General features: G+C 43.1%; 1 protein-coding gene and 1 non-coding gene across 5 annotated transcripts in view; one reads left to right on the plus strand and one right to left on the minus strand.

The window, feature by feature from the left end:
* The window catches only part of CBL (Cbl proto-oncogene), a 105,348-nt gene extending 83,298 nt beyond the window's left edge, over positions 1–22,050 (plus strand). For 2 of the 4 annotated variants that reach the window (XM_063636587.1, XM_063636586.1), the window contains 6 exons: positions 1,157–1,251; positions 10,831–10,947; positions 11,294–11,391; positions 12,269–12,451; positions 13,414–13,506; positions 17,117–22,050. In XM_063636587.1, the coding sequence (XP_063492657.1) occupies positions 1,157–1,251; positions 10,831–10,947; positions 11,294–11,391; positions 12,269–12,451; positions 13,414–13,506; positions 17,117–17,133 (603 nt within the window). In that variant the 3' untranslated portion in view covers positions 17,134–22,050. Of the gene's footprint in view, positions 1–1,156; positions 1,252–10,830; positions 10,948–11,293; positions 11,392–12,268; positions 12,452–13,413 lie in introns of all 4 variants that reach the window. The other 2 variants (XM_055273470.2, XM_063636585.1) reach the window with 1 other exon arrangement.
* LOC129479931 (U6 spliceosomal RNA) lies at positions 3,170–3,275 on the minus strand. Its single transcript, XR_008656858.1, has one exon. It is a non-coding gene; the product is annotated as a U6 spliceosomal RNA (small nuclear RNA).
* Positions 22,051–22,223: the final 173 nt, after the last annotated feature.

The following is a 22,223-nucleotide window of genomic DNA, read 5'->3' on the forward strand; positions in this document are numbered from 1 at the left end:
GGTAGGAAATGAAGAGCATTTGGTTATTGGTTCTTTGTCTAAATATGCAAGAAAGGGTCCAGAACTGGGAGGTGGGAGAGGAATATTTGATGTTTTGTTCATTTATGCACTCAAGAAAAAGTCTTGCCCTCATAAAGTTTATATTCTAATGGGAGGAAGATGGAATATAAGCATGTTAATTGAATAACATAGTATGTTCACAGTCACAAGTGCTATGGAGAAAAATAGCCCAAAGAAGGGTATAGAGAAAGCTGGCATAGGAGTGGGAGGTGTGTGAAGTTATAGAGTACAATTCTGAGCAGAAACCTGTAGCAGTAGGGAGGATGCGCCATGCTGATCCCAGGGGAGATTATTCCAGGATGAAGGAAAAAGCAAGTGAGTTTGGGAGAGACTGAAGAATAACAAAGGGGTTTAATATAGCCAGTACTAAATGAGCAAGAGAGAGAATCATTGTTTATGAGCAGAGTGGGCAGCTAGATTAGGTCGAAGCCTTTCGAGAGCATGAAATAAAGACTTGTTAAGGCTTGAAAAGCAGTCAGTGGGTGGAAAAAAAGATAAGAAGTACCACACGTGTACCGCATGCGCATAAAAACGAAGCTTTTACCTGGCTGACCGTTGAATTTGAAGTGAGCAGTTGATGGAAGCATCGGCAAGTAGGCAGTCAGAAATCTAAGGAGGTAGAATGGGACGAGTGAAGTTGAGAAATGTTGTGGCACTAAGTGAATGGCATCTCTTGGTTGCAGAGAAAGGATAACACTCAGGTGGTACCTGTGGGGTGGACAGCCTAATTAGTGAGTGTGGATTAGGTTTGACTTTCTGGCAGCATGAGTATAGAATGACCATTTTGAGTTTGGATATAGATATTTAAGATACTAATGGTATTTGTGTAGATAGCCAATTTACTCAAATCTTTTTAGAATTAAACCAAAAGTTCATTTCCCTGGTTCTTTGTAGATCCCCACCTCCCTAAACTTTATATTTGAAGGTTCTTCAGAGCCCTAAGGCCCCTAAGCATTTGGTCAGATGTGATAACCCCTGGGCATGGCATTGAGAGTTAGGTTTGTATCTGTTATTGTTATTTTGAAAAGGTTCAATAAGAGGAGAGGCTCAGCTGTGGTAAGAAAGTTGTTTTTCAACACTTTTCTTTACTTTCCAGAGTATGAATAGCAGCCCGTTAGTAGGTCCAGAGTGTGACCACCCCAAAATCAAACCTTCCTCATCTGCCAATGCCATTTATTCTCTGGCTGCCAGGTAAGTCTGCTAAAGCTATATTTTGTACAGTGGAGTTGGTACTTGTAAAAAGCTTACTTGCAGAAAATTTAGAAAACCCAGAAAAGTGTAAAAAAGAAAATAAAATCTCTGTTTGCACCATGTAGAAATGATTATATATATATATATTTTTTTTGAGACGGAGTCTCGCTCTGTCGCCCAGGCTGGAGTGCGGTGGTGCAATCTCGGCTCACTGCAAGCTCCGCCTCCTGGGTTCACGCCATTCTCTTCCTCAGCCTCTCCGAGTAGCTGGGACTACAGGCGCCCGCCACCACGCCCGGCTAATTTTTTTTGTATTTTTAGTAGAGACGGGGTTTCACCGTGGTCTCGATCTCTTGACCTCCGTGATCTGTCCGCCTCGGCCTCCCAAAGTGCTGGGATTACAAGCGTGAGCCACCGCGCCTGGCCAGGAATAATTATATTTTATGTTTTAGAGTATTTCCTTCTTTTCCTTTTTCTGAATACATGTACCTAGATCTGTATTGCTGGGGTCTGTCAATTTTATTAATATTTTCAAGGAAGTAATTTTGGATATCTGCCATCTGTTTCATTGCTCTGTGCTCTTTATTCTTCCAGCTTTCTTTAAGTTTAATTTGCTGTTTTTCTAGCTTTATGAAATGGATGCTATGTTGGTCTGCTCAGGCTGCCATGACAAAATACCACATATTGGGTGGTTTAAATAGCGGAAATTTATTTTCCCTCAGTTCTGGAGGCTGGAAGTCTGAGATCAGGGTGCCTGCATGGTGGCTTTCCGGTGAGGGCTCTCTTCCTGCGTCTCACTATGTCCTTACATGGCTATCCTCAGTGTTTGCACAGATAGAGAGAGAGAGAGAGAGCACGCACAAGCTCTACTGGATCTGGGTCCTCCTATCCCTACGACTTCATCCAACCTTAATTACATCCTTAGAGGCCCCATCTCCAAATACAGCCACCCCTCAGTATATATGCATGCAGGGGATTAGTTCCAAGACCCCAGCATATACCAGAACACACATGGTCGGGTCCCACACTTGGCCCTGTGGAACCACAAATATGAAAAGTTGGCCCTTCCTGTATGTGGGCTCTAATGAATGCTGTATTTTTGAGCCAAACTTGGTTGCAATCAGGGAACCCAAGGATACAGAAGCCTGACTGTGTTTATTGATAAAAATCTATGCGCACACTGAGAATAAGGGCTTCAACAGATGATTTTAGGGGGAACACAAACAGATGTTTTATGGTATTCCACCCATTTTGATATGTCATATTTTCATTAAATTCAAAATACATACTTTTTCTATTTGTGATTTCTTCTTTAATTTATAAGTTATTCATATGTTGCCTGATTTTCATACATTTGAAAATTTTCTAGTTATCCTTCTGTTACTGCTGGCATTATTCCAATGTGGTCAGAAACCATACTGTCAACTAGTTTATGGTAAAATTTGGTAATTTGTATCACCCTCAGTTCCTAAGAATGTGTATTTTGCAGTTTTTGGGTTGTAGCATTCTATATAAGTTAATGAGGTCCAGTTTGTTAATTGTGTTAAATCTTCTATCTCCCTAGAATCTTTTTTTAAATCTCTCTGCTATTGGATAACTGAGAGGAGAATGTTAAATTCTCCACCTATGACTGTGGTTTTTTTCTTTTCCTTTTAGTTATATTTATTTGTGTTATCTGTATATTTAGCCTATGTAATTGGGGTACATAGAAATTTAGAATTTTTGATACTAAATAAGTTTTTATTATAATCAAATACCTCTTTTACTTTGTAGTTCTATTTCTTGCCTGCCTGAAGTCTGCTTTGCCATATATGAAAGTGGCTACATCACCTGTCTTTTAGTATTTGCATAACCTCTGTATTATACCATTTCACTCCATATATATATATATATATATATATATATATATATATATATATGTAACATGGAACGCTTGATGATTTGTGTGTCATCCTTGCGTAGAGGCCATGGTAATCGTCTCTGTATCGTTCCAGTTGTAGTGTATCAGCTGCTGAAGTGAGCACAACTCCTTCTATTATTTAATAGTTATCAAGAGATTCCATCATGCACTCTTGACTTATTAGTTTGTTTTATTTATTTATTTAGAGATAGGGTCTTGATCTGTTGCCCAGGTTGGAGTGCAAAGGCTCAATCTTAGCTCACTGCAGCCTCAACGTACTGGGCTCAAGAGATCCTCCCGCCTCAGTCTCCTGAGTAACTGGGACTCCAGGCATTCGCCACCGTGCCTGGCTAAGTTTTTATTTTTTATTTTTTTTTTTATTTTTTTTTGAGACAGAGTCTCGCTGTCACCCAGGCTGGAGTGCAGTGGCGCGATCTTGGCTTACTGCAGGCTCTGCCCCCCGGGATTCACGCCATTCTCCTGCCTCAGCCTCCCGAGTAGCTGGGACCACAGATGCACACTACCACACTCAGCTAATTTTTGCATTTTTTGTGGAGATGGGGTTTTGCCATGTTGCCCAGGCTGGTCTCGAACTTCTGGGCTCAAGTGGTTTGCCCGCCTTGGCCTCCCAGAGTGCAGGGATTATAGGCGAAAGCCACTGTGCCCAGCCCACTTTTAATTTTTTAAAAAGATACTTGGCCGGGCGCAGTGGCTCACACCTGTAATCCCAGCACTTTGGGAGGCCAAGGCGGGCGGATCATGTCAGGAGATTGAGACCATCCTGGCTAATGCGGTGAAACCCCGTCTCTACTAAAAATACAAAAAAATTAGCCAGGCATGGTGAGCGCCTGTAGTCCCAGCTACTCGGGAGGCTGAGGCAGGAGAACGGCGTCAACCCAGGAGGAGGAGCTTGCAGTGAGCCGAGATCTTGCCACTGCGCTCCAGCCTGGGCGACAGAGCGAGATTCTGTCTCAAAAAAAAAAAAAGAGATACTTTCACTGAATACAGCATCTGTTTTTGTTTTGTTTTGTATGTTTTGTTTTGAGATGGAGTCTTGCTCTGTCACCCAGGCTGGAGTCCAGTGGCATGATCTCGGCTCACTGCAACCTCCGCCTCCTGGGTTCAAGCAAATCTCCTGACTCAGCCTCCTAAGTAACTGGGATTACAGGCACACACCACCATGCCCAGCTAATTTTTAATTTTTTTATTTTTTGGTAGTGACAGCGTTTCACCATGTTGGCCAGGCTGGTCTCAAACTCCTGACCTCAAGTGATCTGCCCGCCTCAGCCTCCCAAAGTGCTGGGATTTATAGGTCTGAGCCACTGCGCCTGGCCCAGAGTAGCATCTGAACTGAAGTTGTTTTCTTTCAGCAGTTTAAAAATATCATTCCACTCTCTTTTGGCTTCCATTGTTTCTGTTGAGAAATTAGCTGTCAGCCTTAATGTTACTCCTTTAAAGGTAATGTTTCTTGGCTGTGAGTGGTGGCTCACGCCTGTAATCCCAACACTTTGGGAAGCCAAGGCAGGATGATCACTTGAGTCTGGGAGTTTGAGACCAGTCTGGGCAACATAGTAAGACTCCCATCTTTACAAAAAATAAAAAATCAGCCAGGCATGGTGGCACATGCCTGTAGTCCCAGCTACTGGGGAGGCTAAGGTTTGCTGGAGCCCAGGACGTTGGAGGCTGCTGTGAGTGGTGACGACACTACTTCACTCCAGCCTGGGTTACAGAGCAAGACCCCGTCTCAAAAAAAGAACATAAAATAAAACTGAAAAATAAATAAATAGGCCAGATAAATAGGCCAGGTGCAGTGGCTCATGCCTATAATCTCAGCATTTTGGGAGGCTGCGGCAAGCGGATTGCCTGAACTCCGGGATTTGAGATCAGCTTGAGCAACATGGCGAAACCCTATCTCTATGAAAAAGATACAAAAATGTAGCTGGGCGTGGTGGTGCACACCTGTGGTCCTAGCTGCTCAGGAGGCTGAAGTGGGCGGATCGCCTAAGCCCAGAAGGTCGAAGCTGTAGTGTGCCATGATTGTGCCACTGCACTCCAGGGTGGGCAACACAATGAGACCCTGTCTCAAAAAATAAAAATATATTTTTTAAAAAAATGATAATGCTTATTTTCCTAGCTGCCTACAAAATGTTTCCCCCTCATCTGGGTCCCAGCAGTTTTACTGTATCTTCCTTTGTGGTTTTCTTTGTATTTATCTTTTAATCCTTCATAAGTTTTCATAAGTTATTTTTTCTTTTTTTTTTGAGACGGAGTCTCACTCTGTCACCCAGGCTGGAATGCAATGCTGCGGATCTCAGCTCATTGCAGCCTTTGCCTCCCAGGTTCAAACAATTCTCCTACCTCAGCCAAGTAGCTGGGATTTTAGGCATGTGCCACCATGCCTGGCTAATTTTTGTATTTTTAGTAGAGATGGGGTTTCACCATTTTGGCCAGGCTGGTCTGGAACTCCTAATGTCAAGTGATCCACCTGCCTCTGCCTCCCAAAGTGCTAGGATTACAGGCATGAGCCACTGCACCCTGGCCTCCTTTTCTTTTTCAAACGCTAACTAGAACCAAACCTTCGTAAGTTTGGTAAAGTTTATTTAGTTTGTGATATTTTTAATCAGTTTTAGGACATTGTCAGCCACTTTTCCTGAAAACAGACTGAATATTGCAGTCCCTCTTTGTCCTCTTCTGGGACTACCTTTTCCGGAATGTTAGACCTTTTCACTATGTCTCCGAGAGCTCTTATGCTGATGTCTTTTTTTTTTTTCCATTATTTTTTTCTTGGCATACTTTATTTTCTTTTTTTCCTTTTCTTTTCTTTTCTTTTTTCTTTTTTTTCTTTTTTTTTTTTTTTTTTTTTGGCAGAGTCTCATTCTGTTGCCCAGGCTGGAGTGCAGTGGCGCAATCTTGGCTCACTGCAAGCTCCGCCTCCTGGGTTCATGCCATTCTCCTGCCTCAGCCTCACGAGTAGCTGGGACTACAGGCGCCTGCCACCACGCCCGGGTAATTTTTTGTATTTTTTTAGTAGCGACGGGGTTTCACCATGTTAGCCAGGATGGTCTCGATCTCCTGACCTCGTGATCCGTCCGCCTTGGCCTCCCAAAGTGCTGGGATTACAGGCGTGAGCCACCGCGCCCGGCCTCTTTTCTTTGATTTTTAAATTTATTCAGCCTCCCTAGTAACTGGGACTATAGGTGTGTGCCACCACACCTAGCTAATTTTTGTATTTTGTGTAGGTATGGGGTTTTGCTGTGTTGCCCAGTTTTATTTTTCGATACAGATGCTCCTCAACTTAAGATGGGGTTATGTCCCAGTAAACCCATTGTAAGCTGAAAGTGCATTTTGACTTACAGTATTTTCGACTAGGTTTATCCAGATACTACTCCATTGTAAGTAGAGAAGTGTATTTAATGTTTATTACTTTTGCACCATTGTAAAGTTGAAAAATCGTAAGTTGGGGACTGTGTTGTATTTTTAAGTTCTAGTGTTTCCATGTGATTTTTAAAAATGTATCGATTCCATCCTTTTTTTCTTTTTTTCTTTTTTGAGACGGAGTCTCACTCTGTCGCCCAGGTTGGAGTGCAGTGGTGCAGTCTTGGCTCTCTGCAACCTCTGTCTCCCAGGTTCAAGTGATTCTCCTGCCTCAGCCTCCTGAGTAGCTAGGATTACAAGCATGTGCCACCACCACGTCTGGCTAATTTTTGTATATTTAGTAGAGACAGGGTTTCACCGTGTTGGCCAGGCTGGTCTTGAACTCCTGACCTCAAGTGATCCACCCACCTTTGCCTCCCAAAGGGCTGGGATTACAGATGTGAGCCATCGTGCCCATCCCATCTTTTTTTTTTTACTGAGCACATAAATTATCATTTTAATGGCCGTATGTGACTCCAACTCTGTCCAGCTTGGCAAGACAGCCAAAATATCTATTTAGCTTTTCAATTGCTGCTTTCTGCTTGTTTTCTCAAAATCTAGCCCCATTCGTAAACAGTTTAGGGATTTGCAGTAGCTCTAGGGAAAATTGCTGGCATTTCAGGTATACTTCTCTGCTGTTCCCTCCTCTGTCCTTTTTGGTCCCTTATACCTTGGCTGTCATTATACCCCAAAATTCCTGTCTCTTCTTAGTCTGTTTTCTGTTGTTATAACAGAATACCTGAGATTAAGTAATCTATAAAGAAAAGAAGTTTAGGCCGGGTGCGGTGGCTCACGCCTGTAATCCCAGCACTTTGGGAGGCCGAGGCGGGCGGATCACGAGGTCAGGAGATTGAGACCATCCTGGCTAACACAGTGAAACCCCGTCTCTACTAAAAATACAAAAAATTAGCCGGGCTAGGTGGCGGGTGCCTGTAGTCCCAGCTACTTGGGAGGCTGGGGCAGGAGAATGGCATGAACCCCGGGGGGCAGAGCTTGCAGTGAGCCAAGATCGCGCCATTGCACTCCAGCCTGGGCGACAGCGAGACTCTGTCTCAAAAAAAAAAAAAAAAAAAAAAAGAAAGAGAAGTTTATTTAGCCCACGCTTTTGGAAGCTGGAATGTTGAAAAGCATGGCGCTGGCATGGTGAGGGCCTTCCTTGCTGCCTTGTAACAAGGCATCAGCATATGAAGGTGGTGACTAAGTTTCCAGCACGTGAAATTGGGGGACACATTTAAATCGTAGCATTCTCACCAGCCCATTGAGACTCCTTTAAACCCCTAGTTCAAGACCCCTAATATAGGGCTTACTCTAATGTATTCTTTCTTGAATCTTAGCCTGTTAAGTCGTGGCTGCCTGGTTGTTCTCCAGTGTCTTCTTTCTTTTAAAGCATATATTGCCAACATGCTTTGTGAGAAGGAGGTTCAATTATATATTTTATGGACTTTATTAACAGAGAATTATAATTAAAATTTTTTGAAGTTAGGCACGGTGGCTCACGCCTGTAATCCCAGCACTTTGGGAGGCCAAGGTGGGTGGATCACTTGAGGTCTGGAGATTGAGACCAGCCTGGCCAACATGGTAAAACCCTATGTCTACTAAAAACACAAAAATTAGCTGGGTGTGGTGGCGGGCGCCTGTACTCTCAGCTACTTGGGAGGCTGAGGCAGGAGAAACGCTTGAATCTGGGAAGTGGAGGTTGCAGTGAGCCGAGATCACGCCATTGCACTCCAGCCTGGATGACAGAGTGAGACTCTGTCTCCAAAAAAAAAAAAAAATCATTGCCTTTTTAATGGCCCTTTTTACAAAAATAATACATGTTAACTAAAATTTAGAAAATACAGGTAAGCAGGCTGGGTGCGGTGGCTCACGCCTGTAATCCCAGCACTTTGGGAGGCCAACGCTGGCAGATCATTAGGTCGAGATCGAGACCATCCTGGCCAATATGGTGAAACCCTGGTCTCTACTAAAAATATAAAAATTAGCTGGGTGTGGTGGCATGTGCTTGTGGTCCCAGCTGCTCGGTAGGCTGAGGCAGGAGAATCGCTTGAACCTGGAAGGCAGAGGTTGCAGGGAGCCTAGATCGCGCCACTGCACTCCAGCCTGGTGACAGAGTGAGACTCTGTCTCAAAAAGAAAAAAAAAAGAGAAAAAAGGAAATATAGGTAAGCAACACTAAGAAATAAATGTTATCTATAATCTTACTACCTAGAATCACACAATAGTTAGCAATCTGATGCATGTTCATTGCCATTCTTCCTTGTATGAAATCATATTGTCATTGCTGGTTTTCACTAGAAATATCTTGAACATCTTTGCATGTTATTACATATTCTATTGCAATGATTTTCAAATTATTTCACATGATTATACATCAGTGTAACTAACTTAAGTGGAATCCCAGTTTGTAAAATAGTTAAGAACAGATCTATTGTAGTAGAAGCAGCAGTAGGCTTCTGTGGCTCCAGCTTGGAACCTCTAAGGCACTTGGGGACACAGTTGTGTGGTTCAGTATTTATTCAGTACATTATTATTTGGTATTTAAGTTATTGCCTAATTTTCCAGCATTATAAATAATGCTGCAATGAATGTTCTTGATGGTTTCCTTAGGGAAAATTCTGAGAAATGGAATTTCTGAGACCAAGAGTATGCATGTTTGGTAAATACTTTTGTTGAATTACACAACAGAAACGTATCAATTCCTTATTTCTACAGCTGTGTGACAAAGTACCCATTCATTTCCCTACACCTTCACTGACACCATGTGGCCAAATACCACATTAAGAACAAACTAGGGCTGGGTAGGGTGACTCAGACCTGTAATCCTAGCGTTTTGGGAGGCTGGGGCGGGAGGATCACTTGAACCCAAGAGTTTAAGACCAGCCTGGGCAACATAGACTCTGTCTTTACAAAAAAATATTTTTTTTTAAAATTAGCCTGGTGTTGTGGCACATCTCTGTAGTCCCACCTACTGAGGAGGCTGAGGTGGGAGGATCACTTGAGCCCGGGAGATCAAGGCTGCAGTGGGTTGTCATCATGCCACTGTGCTCCAGTGAAAAATCTAGGTGTTTCTTTCTTAATATGGATTGTCCTCCCGCCATCTCATTTTATTGTGAAAAATTACAAAGATAGTAAAGGTGAAAGAATTTTACAGTGAACACCCATATACTGATCACCTGGATTCTACTTTTAGCATTTTGTTATACTTGTTTTATCAAACTATATGTCTGTCTTTTGATGTTTTCAAAGTAAATTGTAGATACCAATACACTTCTGCCTCAGAACTTCAGCATGCGTTGCACAAATCTTAAGTGGATATTTCCCATTAACGGCAAAAAACACAATTACTTTTGCACCAACCTAATAAAAGTAATATGTAGATATAAGAAAAAACCTCAAGTGAGATTAAAGGGGACTTCTATGTTCTGTGTTAAGTTTCTATAGCACTTACATGTGTATTATAAATGTGTTGCTTTTATAATTAGGAAAACTAAGCATCGAGCAGACAAATAAATGAAAGAGATGCTCCTTGTAGCGTCTTTAGGATATGCAAAAATAATATAAAGAGGAAGGGAGGAGAAACACAAATTCACACTCCAAGAAGTAGGTTTTTGTGTGTCTTTTTTTTTCCCCTACAGTTTCGTGGGGTGTTTTTGTATTTCTTGGGAGTTTTTTCGTTTCATTTCATGGGGTGGCATAAGTCTTGTTTCCAAAGTTTCTAGGTGAAAGTTGCATGTGGATATAACAGCCGGATCCTTGATGTGGGAGTCGGTAGATCTGGGATCTAGCCTCAGAATTTACGCTAACTGCGGTCGCTTTCTCTCTATTTTAAATTTTTCTTATATAAAACAAGGAGTTTGAGAAAGCTTTTGACAAGCTATGCATTCCTTGAAACCATAGGTAGAGTTTAGAATTGGAATTTAGTTTACAGTTCTAACATATTGTCAGAAAAAATCTTGCTGTTTCTCTGACTCTAGGGTCTGAGACTCTATAATGAAACTTCTGTAGGGGATTAGGACTAACCAGTATCTCAGGTGATTAGCCCAGTATATCACCTCTGAAGCATAAAAGCTGCACGTTTGGTCAGTTGAAAGTGACATTTTTAGTTAGTGTGCTTTTGTCTTGGTCAGTAGAAATAATAGTTCCCTAGGTGGCATGTATTTTGCTCTGTTCAATATGAGTTATGTCTGTTTTTAAGCCATTTATTTTATACTTCAAAGTTTACCGATTTGTTACTTCTTTTTCTATTTTTTATTCTTCATCTTCCAGACCTCTTCCTGTGCCAAAACTGCCACCTGGAGAGCAATGTGAGGGTGAAGAGGACACAGAGTACATGACTCCCTCCTCCAGGCCTCTACGGCCTTTGGATACATCCCAGAGTTCACGGTAGGTTCACAACAACCCTTTTTGGGCCCTATACCTTTATGTGGGTAATTGACACCCTTCACCTGCTTGGCTTGCTGCCTGCACATACTGTTATCCAGTCAAATTAAAGCAGAAAGATAAATCTAGCCCTTAATGGTTTAAGCCTTTTGTAGCTGTAGGTAATTGCACTTACGTTTTCTCAGCAACATGAGAACCTCAAAAACACACACACCTATAACTTGCCATAAGAGTCAACCTTAACAACATTTATTAGTGATATTGGCAAAACAAGAAGATGAATCTTCATAAGTTTATAGATAACAGTTCTATTTCCAAAGATCATTATGGCACTTTCCTTCTGGTTCAGAGCATGTGACTGTGACCAGCAGATTGATAGCTGTACGTATGAAGCAATGTATAATATTCAGTCCCAGGCGCCATCTGTCACCGAGAGCAGCACCTTTGGTAAGTTGCCATTCTGCTACTTTAAAAATCATTGATATGTCATAGGAATGAACATATAATATTTGGCAATTGAGATAGCTTTATCTAAGCTGCAAATTCTTCTGTAGCTGGGACTACAGGTACGTGCCACCATGCCCGGCTAATTTTTGTATTTTTAGTAGAGACAGGGTTTCACTATGTTGGCCAGGCTGGCCTGGAACTCCTGACGTCAGGTGATCCACCCCTCCCAAAGTGCTGAGATTACAGGCGTGAGCCACTGCTCCTGGACAAAGCTGAAAATTATTTTCAGTAATCTTTGGCAAAATATCTTTGACATGGGCAGTAAAGAATCCCCACTCCTCTATTTCCTGCTCACACTGCTGGTTCCTTTTGTGCTTTTCTTTGTCCTTCCAGGGCCTAGAGACGTTTGTGTTCTATACCCTGGACCTGTAAGCCCCTTTTTTTTCTCATTGCATTGATGAAATTCTTTTATGTGGGGGTGGTGAACACTCAATTCCCATGTTAACTAGCCCACCAGATTGAAAGTTCAAGAAGCCTGCTCTCACAGGACCCTTTGCTGATCTTCCAGGGTGGAATGTGGATAGAAATGTTTATTGAATGATCTGAGATGACACTGGAGTCATTGGCATCAGTGGCTATTAACCTTGTCAAGAATAACCTTTGGCATGTTCAAAAATGAAAGCTGCAGTGTTGGTGCAGATTTTATTTTCTATTTTTATCTCTGTTTATGTGGTGTTTGGCCCACAGTAGACAATCAGTAACTGTTGAATGAGATAAATGATTGCACACATGCAAAAATGAGTGGGCACTCCTGTATTGAAATGTGTTAGAAGATGAAGTGTGTCAGAAGAAGATAACATCACTCATTTTTCTCCAGGTGAAGGGAATTTGGCGGCAGCCCATGCCAACACTGGTCCCGAGGAGTCAGAAAATGAGGATGATGGGTATGATGTCCCAAAGCCACCTGTGCCGGCCGTGCTGGCCCGCCGAACTCTCTCAGATATCTCTAATGCCAGCTCCTCCTTTGGCTGGTTGTCTCTGGATGGTGATCCCACAACAAGTGAGTCTCCAGGCTACTTTGGGTTTGTCCTGAATGGCAGTATGGCCTGTATGTTCATATTTAAAGGGAGATGACCTTCTCTGGTGACAGTAAGTCAGTATGTAGGCTAAACATTATGTCTAACTGGGAGGAAAGTCCCAAGTTAGGAAGTTAGACTGTAGTCAGACTCTTTAGGGTTTTTGCAGACTTAAAAAAGAGTTCGTTCCTTAAACTCTGGCTCTTCTTATGTTAGGGGTAGGTAGGATTTATAGTTTCTCTGAGTATGCCTTATGACACTGGTAATTAGGCTTGATGGCTGAGAGCACACATTCCTTTTTTCCTGGGCTCTGTTCCATTGGAAAGGAGGCATGCTAGCTCTGGAACACACACTGAATGGGCCTGGAGCCAGCCCATGTTGGGCCTTGACTATTGGAGGCTGCTCTTCTTGCACCTGTGGCTGCTTGGTAGGGCAGCAGCCAGAGTTGCTGTCATTTTGGAAATTGAAGACAGCCTTCAGGACAGACAGCTGGTGAAAAAGAATACAGCCTTCGGTTGCCCAGATGAGCAGTGACCCCCACTCAGCCTTGGCTAATGCTTTTTTATTGCAACTTACATTTGTCTTTTTCCTTATTCGTAGGAGGCAAAGTTTAATATCTTCTCTGGTCCCCTCAGAATTAAAACAGACGATTACATGTGCACAAACATGTTGCTTAGTGTAAAGCATGATGCAGATGTTTATGATTGCAGTGGTTATTGTTCATAGAACAGGTGGATGGTATATTTAGGAGGTTGGTTTTATTGTGATAAGGAGGAGGCTATATCTTAAAAACCTTGAACTTGTAAAACCCAGCCTTGTGACTGAAGAGCACATGTACCCAATTTACAGGAAGCCAATAATATCTTGATATTAGCACATTTTTATTGCTGTCGTTAAATGAGGATTTCCCCAGATTTGCAAATATTTGCTTTCCTATTTCTTCTAGATGTCACTGAAGGTTCCCAAGTTCCCGAGAGGCCTCCTAAACCATTCCCTCGGAGAATCAACTCTGAACGGAAAGCTGGCAGCTGTCAGCAAGGTAGTGGTCCTGCCGCCTCTGCTGCTACCGCCTCGCCTCAGCTCTCCAGTGAGATCGAGAACCTCATGAGTCAGGGGTACTCCTACCAGGACATCCAGAAAGCTTTGGTCATTGCCCAGAACAACATCGAGATGGCCAAAAACATCCTCCGGGAATTTGTTTCCATTTCTTCTCCTGCCCATGTAGCTACCTAGCACACCACCTCCCTGCTGCAGGTTTAGAGGACCAGTGAGTTGGGAGTTATTACTCAAGTGGCACCTAGAAGGGCAGGAGTTCCTTTGGTGACTTCACAGTGAAGTCTTGCCCTCTCTGTGGGATATCACATCAGTGGTTCCAAGATTTCAAAGTGGTGAAATGAAAATGGAGCAGCTAGTATGTTTTATTATTTTATGGGTCTTGAGAGTGCATTTGAAGGTGTCCTTCAGTTCCCACGTAGAGAGTGTGGATTTTATTACGTGATAACCTACCTGGGGAACAGTCCAGAAAGCTGTAGAACAAGTATTTTGCTGGAAATCCTAATTGAGGACTTAAGACTTCCTGGGTTAAGGATGTGGCCGTGTGTGTGTCTGTCTGCCTGTGGTTGTGTGTGTCCTTGTGATTATAAGATTAGCCTGCTGTGTGTGTTAATTCCAGGCAGGGAATTAACACAAAAGGTTTAGGAAGGAATCTTTTTTAAAGACTTCTATCTACTGTGGTATTATACCCAAGCCTAGTGGGTATTACAACTTCAACACTCCCCTTTGGCTTATATTACCGTGAGCATAGCTAAAGTCTTCTATTTTTAGAACACTCTCCGTCTGTTCTTTCCCCATCAACTCCCTCCTCATCCTTCTTGGTGTTCTGTCATGGGCCGTGGGCTTGCTATAGCCAGCCGTACTGAGGCCAAGCAGCTTATGGGATGTTCTTTATTGTGTGTGATGTTATTGGTTTGTTTGGTAGATAAGTGGGAGGAAAAGTACTGTTGCTACACTATTATAGGCATGTTTGATACTAGCAGCTAGCACTGGTCACTCCAAAGCACTGTTTCTATAGGAACATTGAATCTATTAAGATGTTTTGATTATTCTAATTACATAATGACCGATTTGAGATAGAGGCCTTTAAATACATTCCATGCCCTCCCCAGAAAATAGTCTGTGGGAGTCAGTTGCCTTGGTGCCAGGTATGTGTTCTGATGTAGGTCATGAGTCTTTCTACTTAATGGGAAGGGAAGAACATTTGTTTCCAGGATGACTTTCTGGCCAGAATACCGGAAAGCTTTTAGGAAGCTTCGTTCACATGCTATTTAAATGCACAAAATAGACAGTAAGGATTTATCTGTTCAGTTTTTCTTCCCAGTGAATTAATTTCAGCTTATATGGGTGTCTTCATTTGACCATAAGGAATATTAGGTTAGATTTTCAGCAGTTTTTTCCTTTGCCCTTTAAGGAGTGGGGATAATGTTCATGGTGGCCCAGCCTCTTGCTGATAGCACCTTCCCTGCATTGCTGCCTCCCGATGATGTTGTTCTTTTCTTGTGCCTGTGGCTTTGGGAATGTAACATCTCTTTCCTCCTTTCCTTCCCTTTTCCTCTTCACCTGAGGTCCTAAATACTCTCTGTAATTACTGTGTTCTTCACGGTAATTAGACATCATTCAGTGAATATATTACTGTAGTCAAAGACAATATGGGCTGGCAGTTTGTGTAATTGCAAGTTCATAAAGAAGATTGAGGGTCCAGTTTGGAGAACCATTAGTCAGTTCCTTTATATGCTGATAAATGATCCCTCGAGTTCAGTTAGTATTCTGTCCAGAGTGTTTTGCTGACTTTCTTAGCAGTGTATAACCTTTCTTCATGTCAGAAGCAAGCCTGCTCTTTGATAAATCTGTCTTCCTGAAAATCTAAGTCATGCTTTTGTCTTTAGATCTACACAGAAATGACCCTCCTTGGATCAGTTTTCTTTCCAGTCTTATCATCCTTGGAACTAAAACTTTTTCTAACTCGTCTCTTGGCATTCAGCTAATCCTAGATCTTTTGGTTTTATCCTCTGGCCTCAGAGCCATTTATGTTCCCAGAGTAGGCAGTACAGGATCTTGTGTTGATTTGCTGTGGTTACCCAGTGTCTTCTCTACATGGCATAAAGTGGCAAAGCCCACCATTAGGTGAGGTGGTCCAGAGTTGAGGTGGAGTAGGGCAGAGGAAAATGGCAGTGAATATCAAACAGTAGACTGCCGTCAACTTCTAACAGCCAGTATGTATACTGTTTCATTTTGAGGTAGCGTTCAGTTTTGCATTTTGTTTAAATATTGAAGGCCTAGACAAAGAACTAGAAAAAAAACGGCAGCAGTTTCCAGGCCCATCCATGTTGTAATTTTTCTTTATCTGCAGATATTGCCTGTAGTCTAAAGATCTCTTTGGAAGACAAAGCATTGGCTATATATCTTTTGCCTTTTCCATGCATCTAAATCTTCTCTGGAAATTATTTCCCTACTGTGTAGGCTAAGGGCAGTCTCGACTTTTCCTTCTTTGAGTCCTGTGTGGCTCTTTGAATCAGCGTGAACCTGAGGCTCCAGCTCCCTGTGTTGTGCGTGTGCCATCGATGGGCTTGGGTGTGTGTTTGTCACGGGTATCTGCCAGCATTCAAGGTTTTGGATCATTTCATGAGGATCTTTCCTTTGACTGGGTGCTCTGAGGACACACCTGGGTCTGTGCCTTAGATTGCCAGGCAAGATTAAGGAAAGTTTTCATGTGGCTTTTGTTTTGAGGTTATTCTCAAAACCTTAATTTCTTATATTTTCTGTTGACTAAGGCACCAGTAACCAATTCTTCACCCTCCATTTGTATGGCAATTTAAAATTCTTTGGCTTTGCTCTGAATTTCATTAAAACTGCCTTTTATGAACAGACTTCGAGTTTTGCCATTTTTGGCAAGCCCTTCGGCTTCCCCTTGCCCCTTCCTAGTGGCTGATAAAGTAAAAAAAACCCACACCACTTTGTTCTCCTTTTTCTCATATTCATTGGGCTGTTGTATTCAGCCAGTCTCGTGCTTTCCCCGTGTCTTCACGGGTTGCTTTCCAAGCTGCCTTGTTTGTGGGGTTGCTGCTCTGCAGCAACCACAACTGGACCTTTCCAGCTGCCCCCATGTTCCTTCCACTAAAGTAGAGGGTTCTTAAAATGGAAAAACTTGTGGGCTCTTCATATACCTCCCTTTAGTTACATAATAGACCAGGCAGCTTCTCATCTCAGCATTTACCTGTTAATATTTTTGTGAATAGTGCTCTCTACCTGTGGGTGGCAGCTTTCTTCCACTTGCTCGTCTCCCTCCAGTCCCACTCTACATAACCTGCCATTCTTCCCGTCCCTTTCTCTTCTTACACAGACCCTCATTACCAGGGCCCAAGATGTGGATAGTACTGTTAGTATTATTTAACTATTTTGTAGATTTAAAAAATTTCTGGTTAAAGGAGGTGGGGGTCACTGTTCATCACTCTTAAAATATGTGTTTTCTCTATAGAAAAGTAAAATGTGCTTATGGTCCCAAACAGTCAACTCACAAATTTTTATAACAAAACTTCCTTGTAAAAACTAGGCACCCCCTATATATTCCCTTTAAGATCTAGTTCTTTTTGTAGGTGTTCAGCAATGGTGATAAAGCAGAATATTCTCCTACCTCACATCATGAAAGTCAGAAGATTACAGACCGTCTCAAACTATGTCTCTCTTCTTGCCGTTGGCCTTTCTGACTCTGGAATGACCACTGTTCATTGAAAAATAGTTTTCTGACTATTGGCCTGGCTCTAACAATTTGTTTGTTCATCCAGCAAATGTTTATGAGTGATGACCATGTGCCAGAAATGTCAGGTATGTGTCCTTCCCTTGGCACCACATAGTAGTTTACTAATGTTTGGGGGATTGTACTTGGGCTGTCATAGCCTCTGCATTTGACTTTAAAATAGCTCTTCCCAGTAAGATTGTGCAATTTTTATTCACAGCTCTTTCATGTAGACTTATCTTTCCTTATAGAGCTATCCTGGTTAATAGCAGGCCAAGATTCTCCCATTATCCGCTGTTGTCTCCTATAGCTTTGATAATGCCTGGGAGATTCCTTGGTGTAAGTCTCACGGATACCCACTGTTTTTATGGTGGAATTTGTTCCAACATAATTAGAATCTGTTTGGTGAGTTGAAAGGTAAGTTGGCTCAGAGTTGCACAGTAGGGCATTAAATGTTTAAGCAAAGCATCTGCCCACACTCCCCTTTCCAATCTAGTGCCTTCCTTGAACTTTTTCCTGAGCTGCTATGTCCCTAATCCCCCTTATTGGGAGGATTTTCATATCACCCTTCTGGGACCTGTCACCACGTCCTGTACTATTTGGAATTGGTTTTCCAGTCTTTAACAACCGTTGCGGCTAACTCTACGTTTTAGAAGGGCTGGAGGTGTGGGCCCTGTCTTCGGGTCTCAGGACCCAAAGATCCTCTAGTCAGTTGTTGGGTCTTCCAAGAGCCAGACGTTAATACAGATTGAACTCCATCAGTCCCCTAATTGTCAGCCTTTACCTCCCTCCCAGAGCAAGGAGTTCAGGGATTCTAAAGCTTAATGTCCACACATCATTCTCCCAGACCTTAGAGCTTTAGAAGCTCAATCTAAAGTACTGTAACTCAGCATAAACTGTTACTATCACTCCTTTGAACTCAGTCTCCATGGAGCAGTCTTTTGTTGGAAATACATAGAACAGCTTAATGCCTAGAGGGTTGTGGATAGTGAAGGACAGTCAAGGTTGTATTTGTGACTGCTTAGGGATCCTTTGGATACAAGAAACAGAAGTATTCAAGCGGAAGAAAGGAGGGAGTCGTGAGGATGCAGGGTATTTTGCAGAACCCAGGACAGGAAGTGCCTTTGGTTCTCGGGTGGAGCTGGAACTGCAGAGTTTGGCACCTAGTCCTTTCTCCCGCTTCACAGTCTGCTTATGGTATATGTGGCCCCAAATAGGCACTCCAGTCCTCAAGTCCACACCACCTTCCAACTTTAGGGATCACCATGAACAAATTCTCAATTTCCCATACTTAATTTTGTTTTTTGAGATGGAGTCTTGCTCTGTCGCCCAGGCTGGAGTGCAGTGGTGTAGTCTCAACTCACTGCAACCTCCGCCTCCCAGATTCAAGCAATTCTCTGCCTCAACCTCCCGAGTAGCTGGGATTACAGGCGCCTGCCACCATGCCCAGCTAATGTTCAGATTTTTAGTAGAGACAGAGTTTCACCGTCTTGGCTAGGCTGGTCTTGAACTCCTGACCTCGTGATCCACCCGCCTCGGCCTCCCAAAGTGCTAAGATTACAGGCGTGAGCCACCGCGCCCGGCCCATACTTCGTATTCTTAAGAAAAACTACGCTCAGCCCAGCACATTGATCAAGTATCTATCCCTGAGCAGTTGGCCTTGCCAGGGAGAGCAGAGATGTGGCAGACTCCTTCAGCTGAAGACAGGGAGCTTCTCAGAGAAGTGAGCAGAGACTCCACAGACACCCTAAAAAGGCTTCTACTCAAGGAGTAAAGCCATACTCTTGCCTTTTTGCTAGTGGAAAGGAAGGCACAGGAGTTTGTCTGAGACATCATAGAAATTCTTAGGTTTAACTTAATTCTGGTCATTGTCTTCTTTATTTCCTGTTTTTCTTCCCTTTGTCAGTCTTGGCATCCAAGATTTCTTACCTCTCTTTGTGGGCCAGCCTGTCCTGTTCCAGAGCTAGCCTGTTCCTGGGTGGCCTTCCTTAGCCTCCATTCAGCCTCAGGTCTTTTGCCTTCTTCCGTGTTTATTTAGAGAGCAGAATCTAATAACGGGTTCCACTGTAGCCACTATCCATGGACTTCTGGGCCCTCTTCAGGTTTGAGTGCTTGAAAATGTTCATTCTCTGGGCTTGTGGCCTGTCTCCTCCACTCTCCTCACCCTCTCGCTCCTTCCTGTGTGAGGGCCGCTCTGCAGTAATGTTCTCAGGCAAGCCTTCCTAGGCACCTCAGAAACTACTTTGCCAGAGTCAGTAAGAATATATAATATTGGAGCAGTTGCCAGGATAGTAATTAAATATAGATTCCAGTTTAGGATAGAGTTTTTACTGAGAGCTCTTTAGACAGTATACCTGTGTCTTCTCTGGCAGTTGCTTTCATTTTAGTCCTATATAAAAGCTTTCCTTTTGTGTTTTTTTTTAAACTATGCTTTTGCTTGCCTGAATCTTTTGATCTTGTATTTGTCTCATCGTAGAGCCTGTCCTGAGTTGTAAGGTATTTCATACTGCCTTACTGAAAAGTTTTTTAAACTACTAGAGTCATTTGATACACACAGAAGTTACCTAATAATCCAAAGATGTCCATCAAGGGAGGAATGGTGGGTCATCAGACTTTGCCTTTGATGTTGTAGTCTAGGCTCCTGAGTTAAGCAGCAGAGGGACAGCAGTGCCATGTGCCTTCACCATGTCCCAGGAAATCTGGGTTGGTTCCAGTGGGAAATACCAGTGTTTCTTGGTTCTGGAAAGTAGCAAAAGAGTAAGAGATGGGGAAATAGTGATGGGGAGAGCAAGCCCCACATGTCCATGGCGAGTCAGGTGGGGAGCACGGGTGGAAGGGCCGGCTGTTGACAGACAGACTAAGCTGTGTGGCGCTCTTGCCGCCCCTTCCTGGGTACAGAGCTTGAGAAAAATGCAGCCGACCACTCCCTGTGTTTGTACAGAGCAAAGCCCAAAAGCCAACCTCAGATCTCCTGATTTGGCAGCTGAAGAAATCAGCAGAGTCCTGATTGCCTGATTCAGTCCCAAAAATGAATGTCAGGCCCCGCCCCGCCCCTTCCTCACCAACATTGCCTCTCCTACATTCTCCTTCTGCCCCTAAATCAGACAGGAGGCCAGAGAGGAGTATTGCTCAATGCCTGCTATGTGCAACTCCTCAGGCCTTGCGCCACCTCCATGCTCAGCCCTGAAGCAGGGTGTCCTGGGTGCCTGTGTGTCAGCTCCCTCCTCTCTACCTACCTCTGACCTTGTGGGTGAGGTAGCCATGCTTATGGCCATCTTAAAACTGGAGAGGCAGAGAACTACTTATGAGTCTGTAGACCACGTGTTGTCTTCCGTGGCCTGTTTCTCCTGCTGTCTGGGTGAGTGAGCCTGCAACGCAATGCCCATGAGAGTAAATGCCTCCTGACCTACCCTGCTCAGCACTGTTCTGGTGTCTTGGCCTTGAAAGAAAAGCCTGACTTCCTGCTGAAACATGTGGTAGGGGCATGGCAGCTATGAGGCACCTCCTACATCTGTTTTCTGGCTGTGGTGACTTGGGATTTTTAACCTTATATATCTTTTTCCTTCACTCAAAACAAAACAATTTTTAGCACACTGAAAAAAAAAGCCAAATGTTTTGTGCCTTTCTAAGGCAGCACTGTATCCCAGGCTGCATTTTAGGACTTAATATGGAAATACCAGAGTCTGAGCTCCTCTACCTTGAGTTTCATTAGTCCTTAGTGTCTAGGAGACAGGAAAGAATGCTGTTTGTGACTGGAGAGGTGACATGCAGGTGCAGTGTGTCTGGAGTCCCTTTCCCCTGCTGTGAGACTTCAGTGGAGGAGAGAAGCATTGTACCCTGGGATCATTTGGTTGGTTCCAGTCACAAGCTTAGCTATCAGGTTGCGTGCCTTGTCTCCTGCAAGAGACAGAATGTTCCACAATTCCCAGGTAAACTCTGGACCATTCCAAGTGTCTTAGCCTTCTGATGACATTAATTACCCAGTTGTGTGGAGGAGTGTAGGATGGACTCTCCTGAGAAGGGGAGGTTGGTCGCTTTGTCTTTTCTTTTTGCTGGATCCTGAACTGGTCTAGACCTCCTGCCCCCAACCCCCAGCCCCCATCAGATGTGGCTGGCCTTTCATTTGAAGGCTTCAGACTTAAAGCATTAAGCAGCTAGTGCCCTCTGCAGGGCCTGGTTTCCCCAGGGAAGGGCAGTAAGGAACACGGACCAGAAGCCTGTCCTCAGTAATGTGACTATAGTGAGCTTTAGCAAAAGTCTTTCTATATAATGACATTTTACTTATCTCTTACCCTTTCCTCAGTTTTCCCCTGCCTTTAACTAATAAAGAAATGGGAGATAGAAATTTTAAAGTCCTCCTTATTCAAGATTTTGAAATTCTTAGCCTGGGGGTGCTGGAGAGAACCTGATGCTTTCTCCAGAATGAAGAGTCCCAATTTGTATGTCAGTGTTAAGAAGAAAACAAAACAAACACATAGATGAGATTTTCGTGGACTATTTTAAAAATGTGTCATTAATATAAAAAATTTCTATTAGCAGTATTTAATCATTCTCACCTGTAAAGAATAAGAAAAACAGAAGGTAAATATTCTTACAGAGAATAGCAGAGCTTTAAGATTCATTTTCATTTTAAGTCCATTTTATTTTGCCAGTGTATTAATGTTTAGAAGTCTGTTATACTAATGTTATTTATTAATTTTTTTCATTTCCATACACAGTTAACTAAAGAGCTTTTTCAAGCACCCATGTCTGTAAAAAAATATTTTTAAATAAAGTTTCTTTTGTTGTAGCGGACTTGAGTTCTTGCTCATTCAGGGGGTTGGGAGGCAATACTCGAGTTGCCGTAGGACCAAATGCCAAGGCCCCCTTCCTCATGGCGGTGAGCCTGAGCTGCTGTCTCGAGGGCAGTTCCAAGTGGCAGGAAAGCATAGGAAGGGGACACAGCTCCTCCTAACAAACAGCCTGCC

The sequence above is a fragment of the Symphalangus syndactylus genome, chromosome 3 (assembly GCF_028878055.3).
Source record: "Symphalangus syndactylus isolate Jambi chromosome 3, NHGRI_mSymSyn1-v2.1_pri, whole genome shotgun sequence".
NCBI lineage: Eukaryota > Metazoa > Chordata > Mammalia > Primates > Hylobatidae > Symphalangus > Symphalangus syndactylus.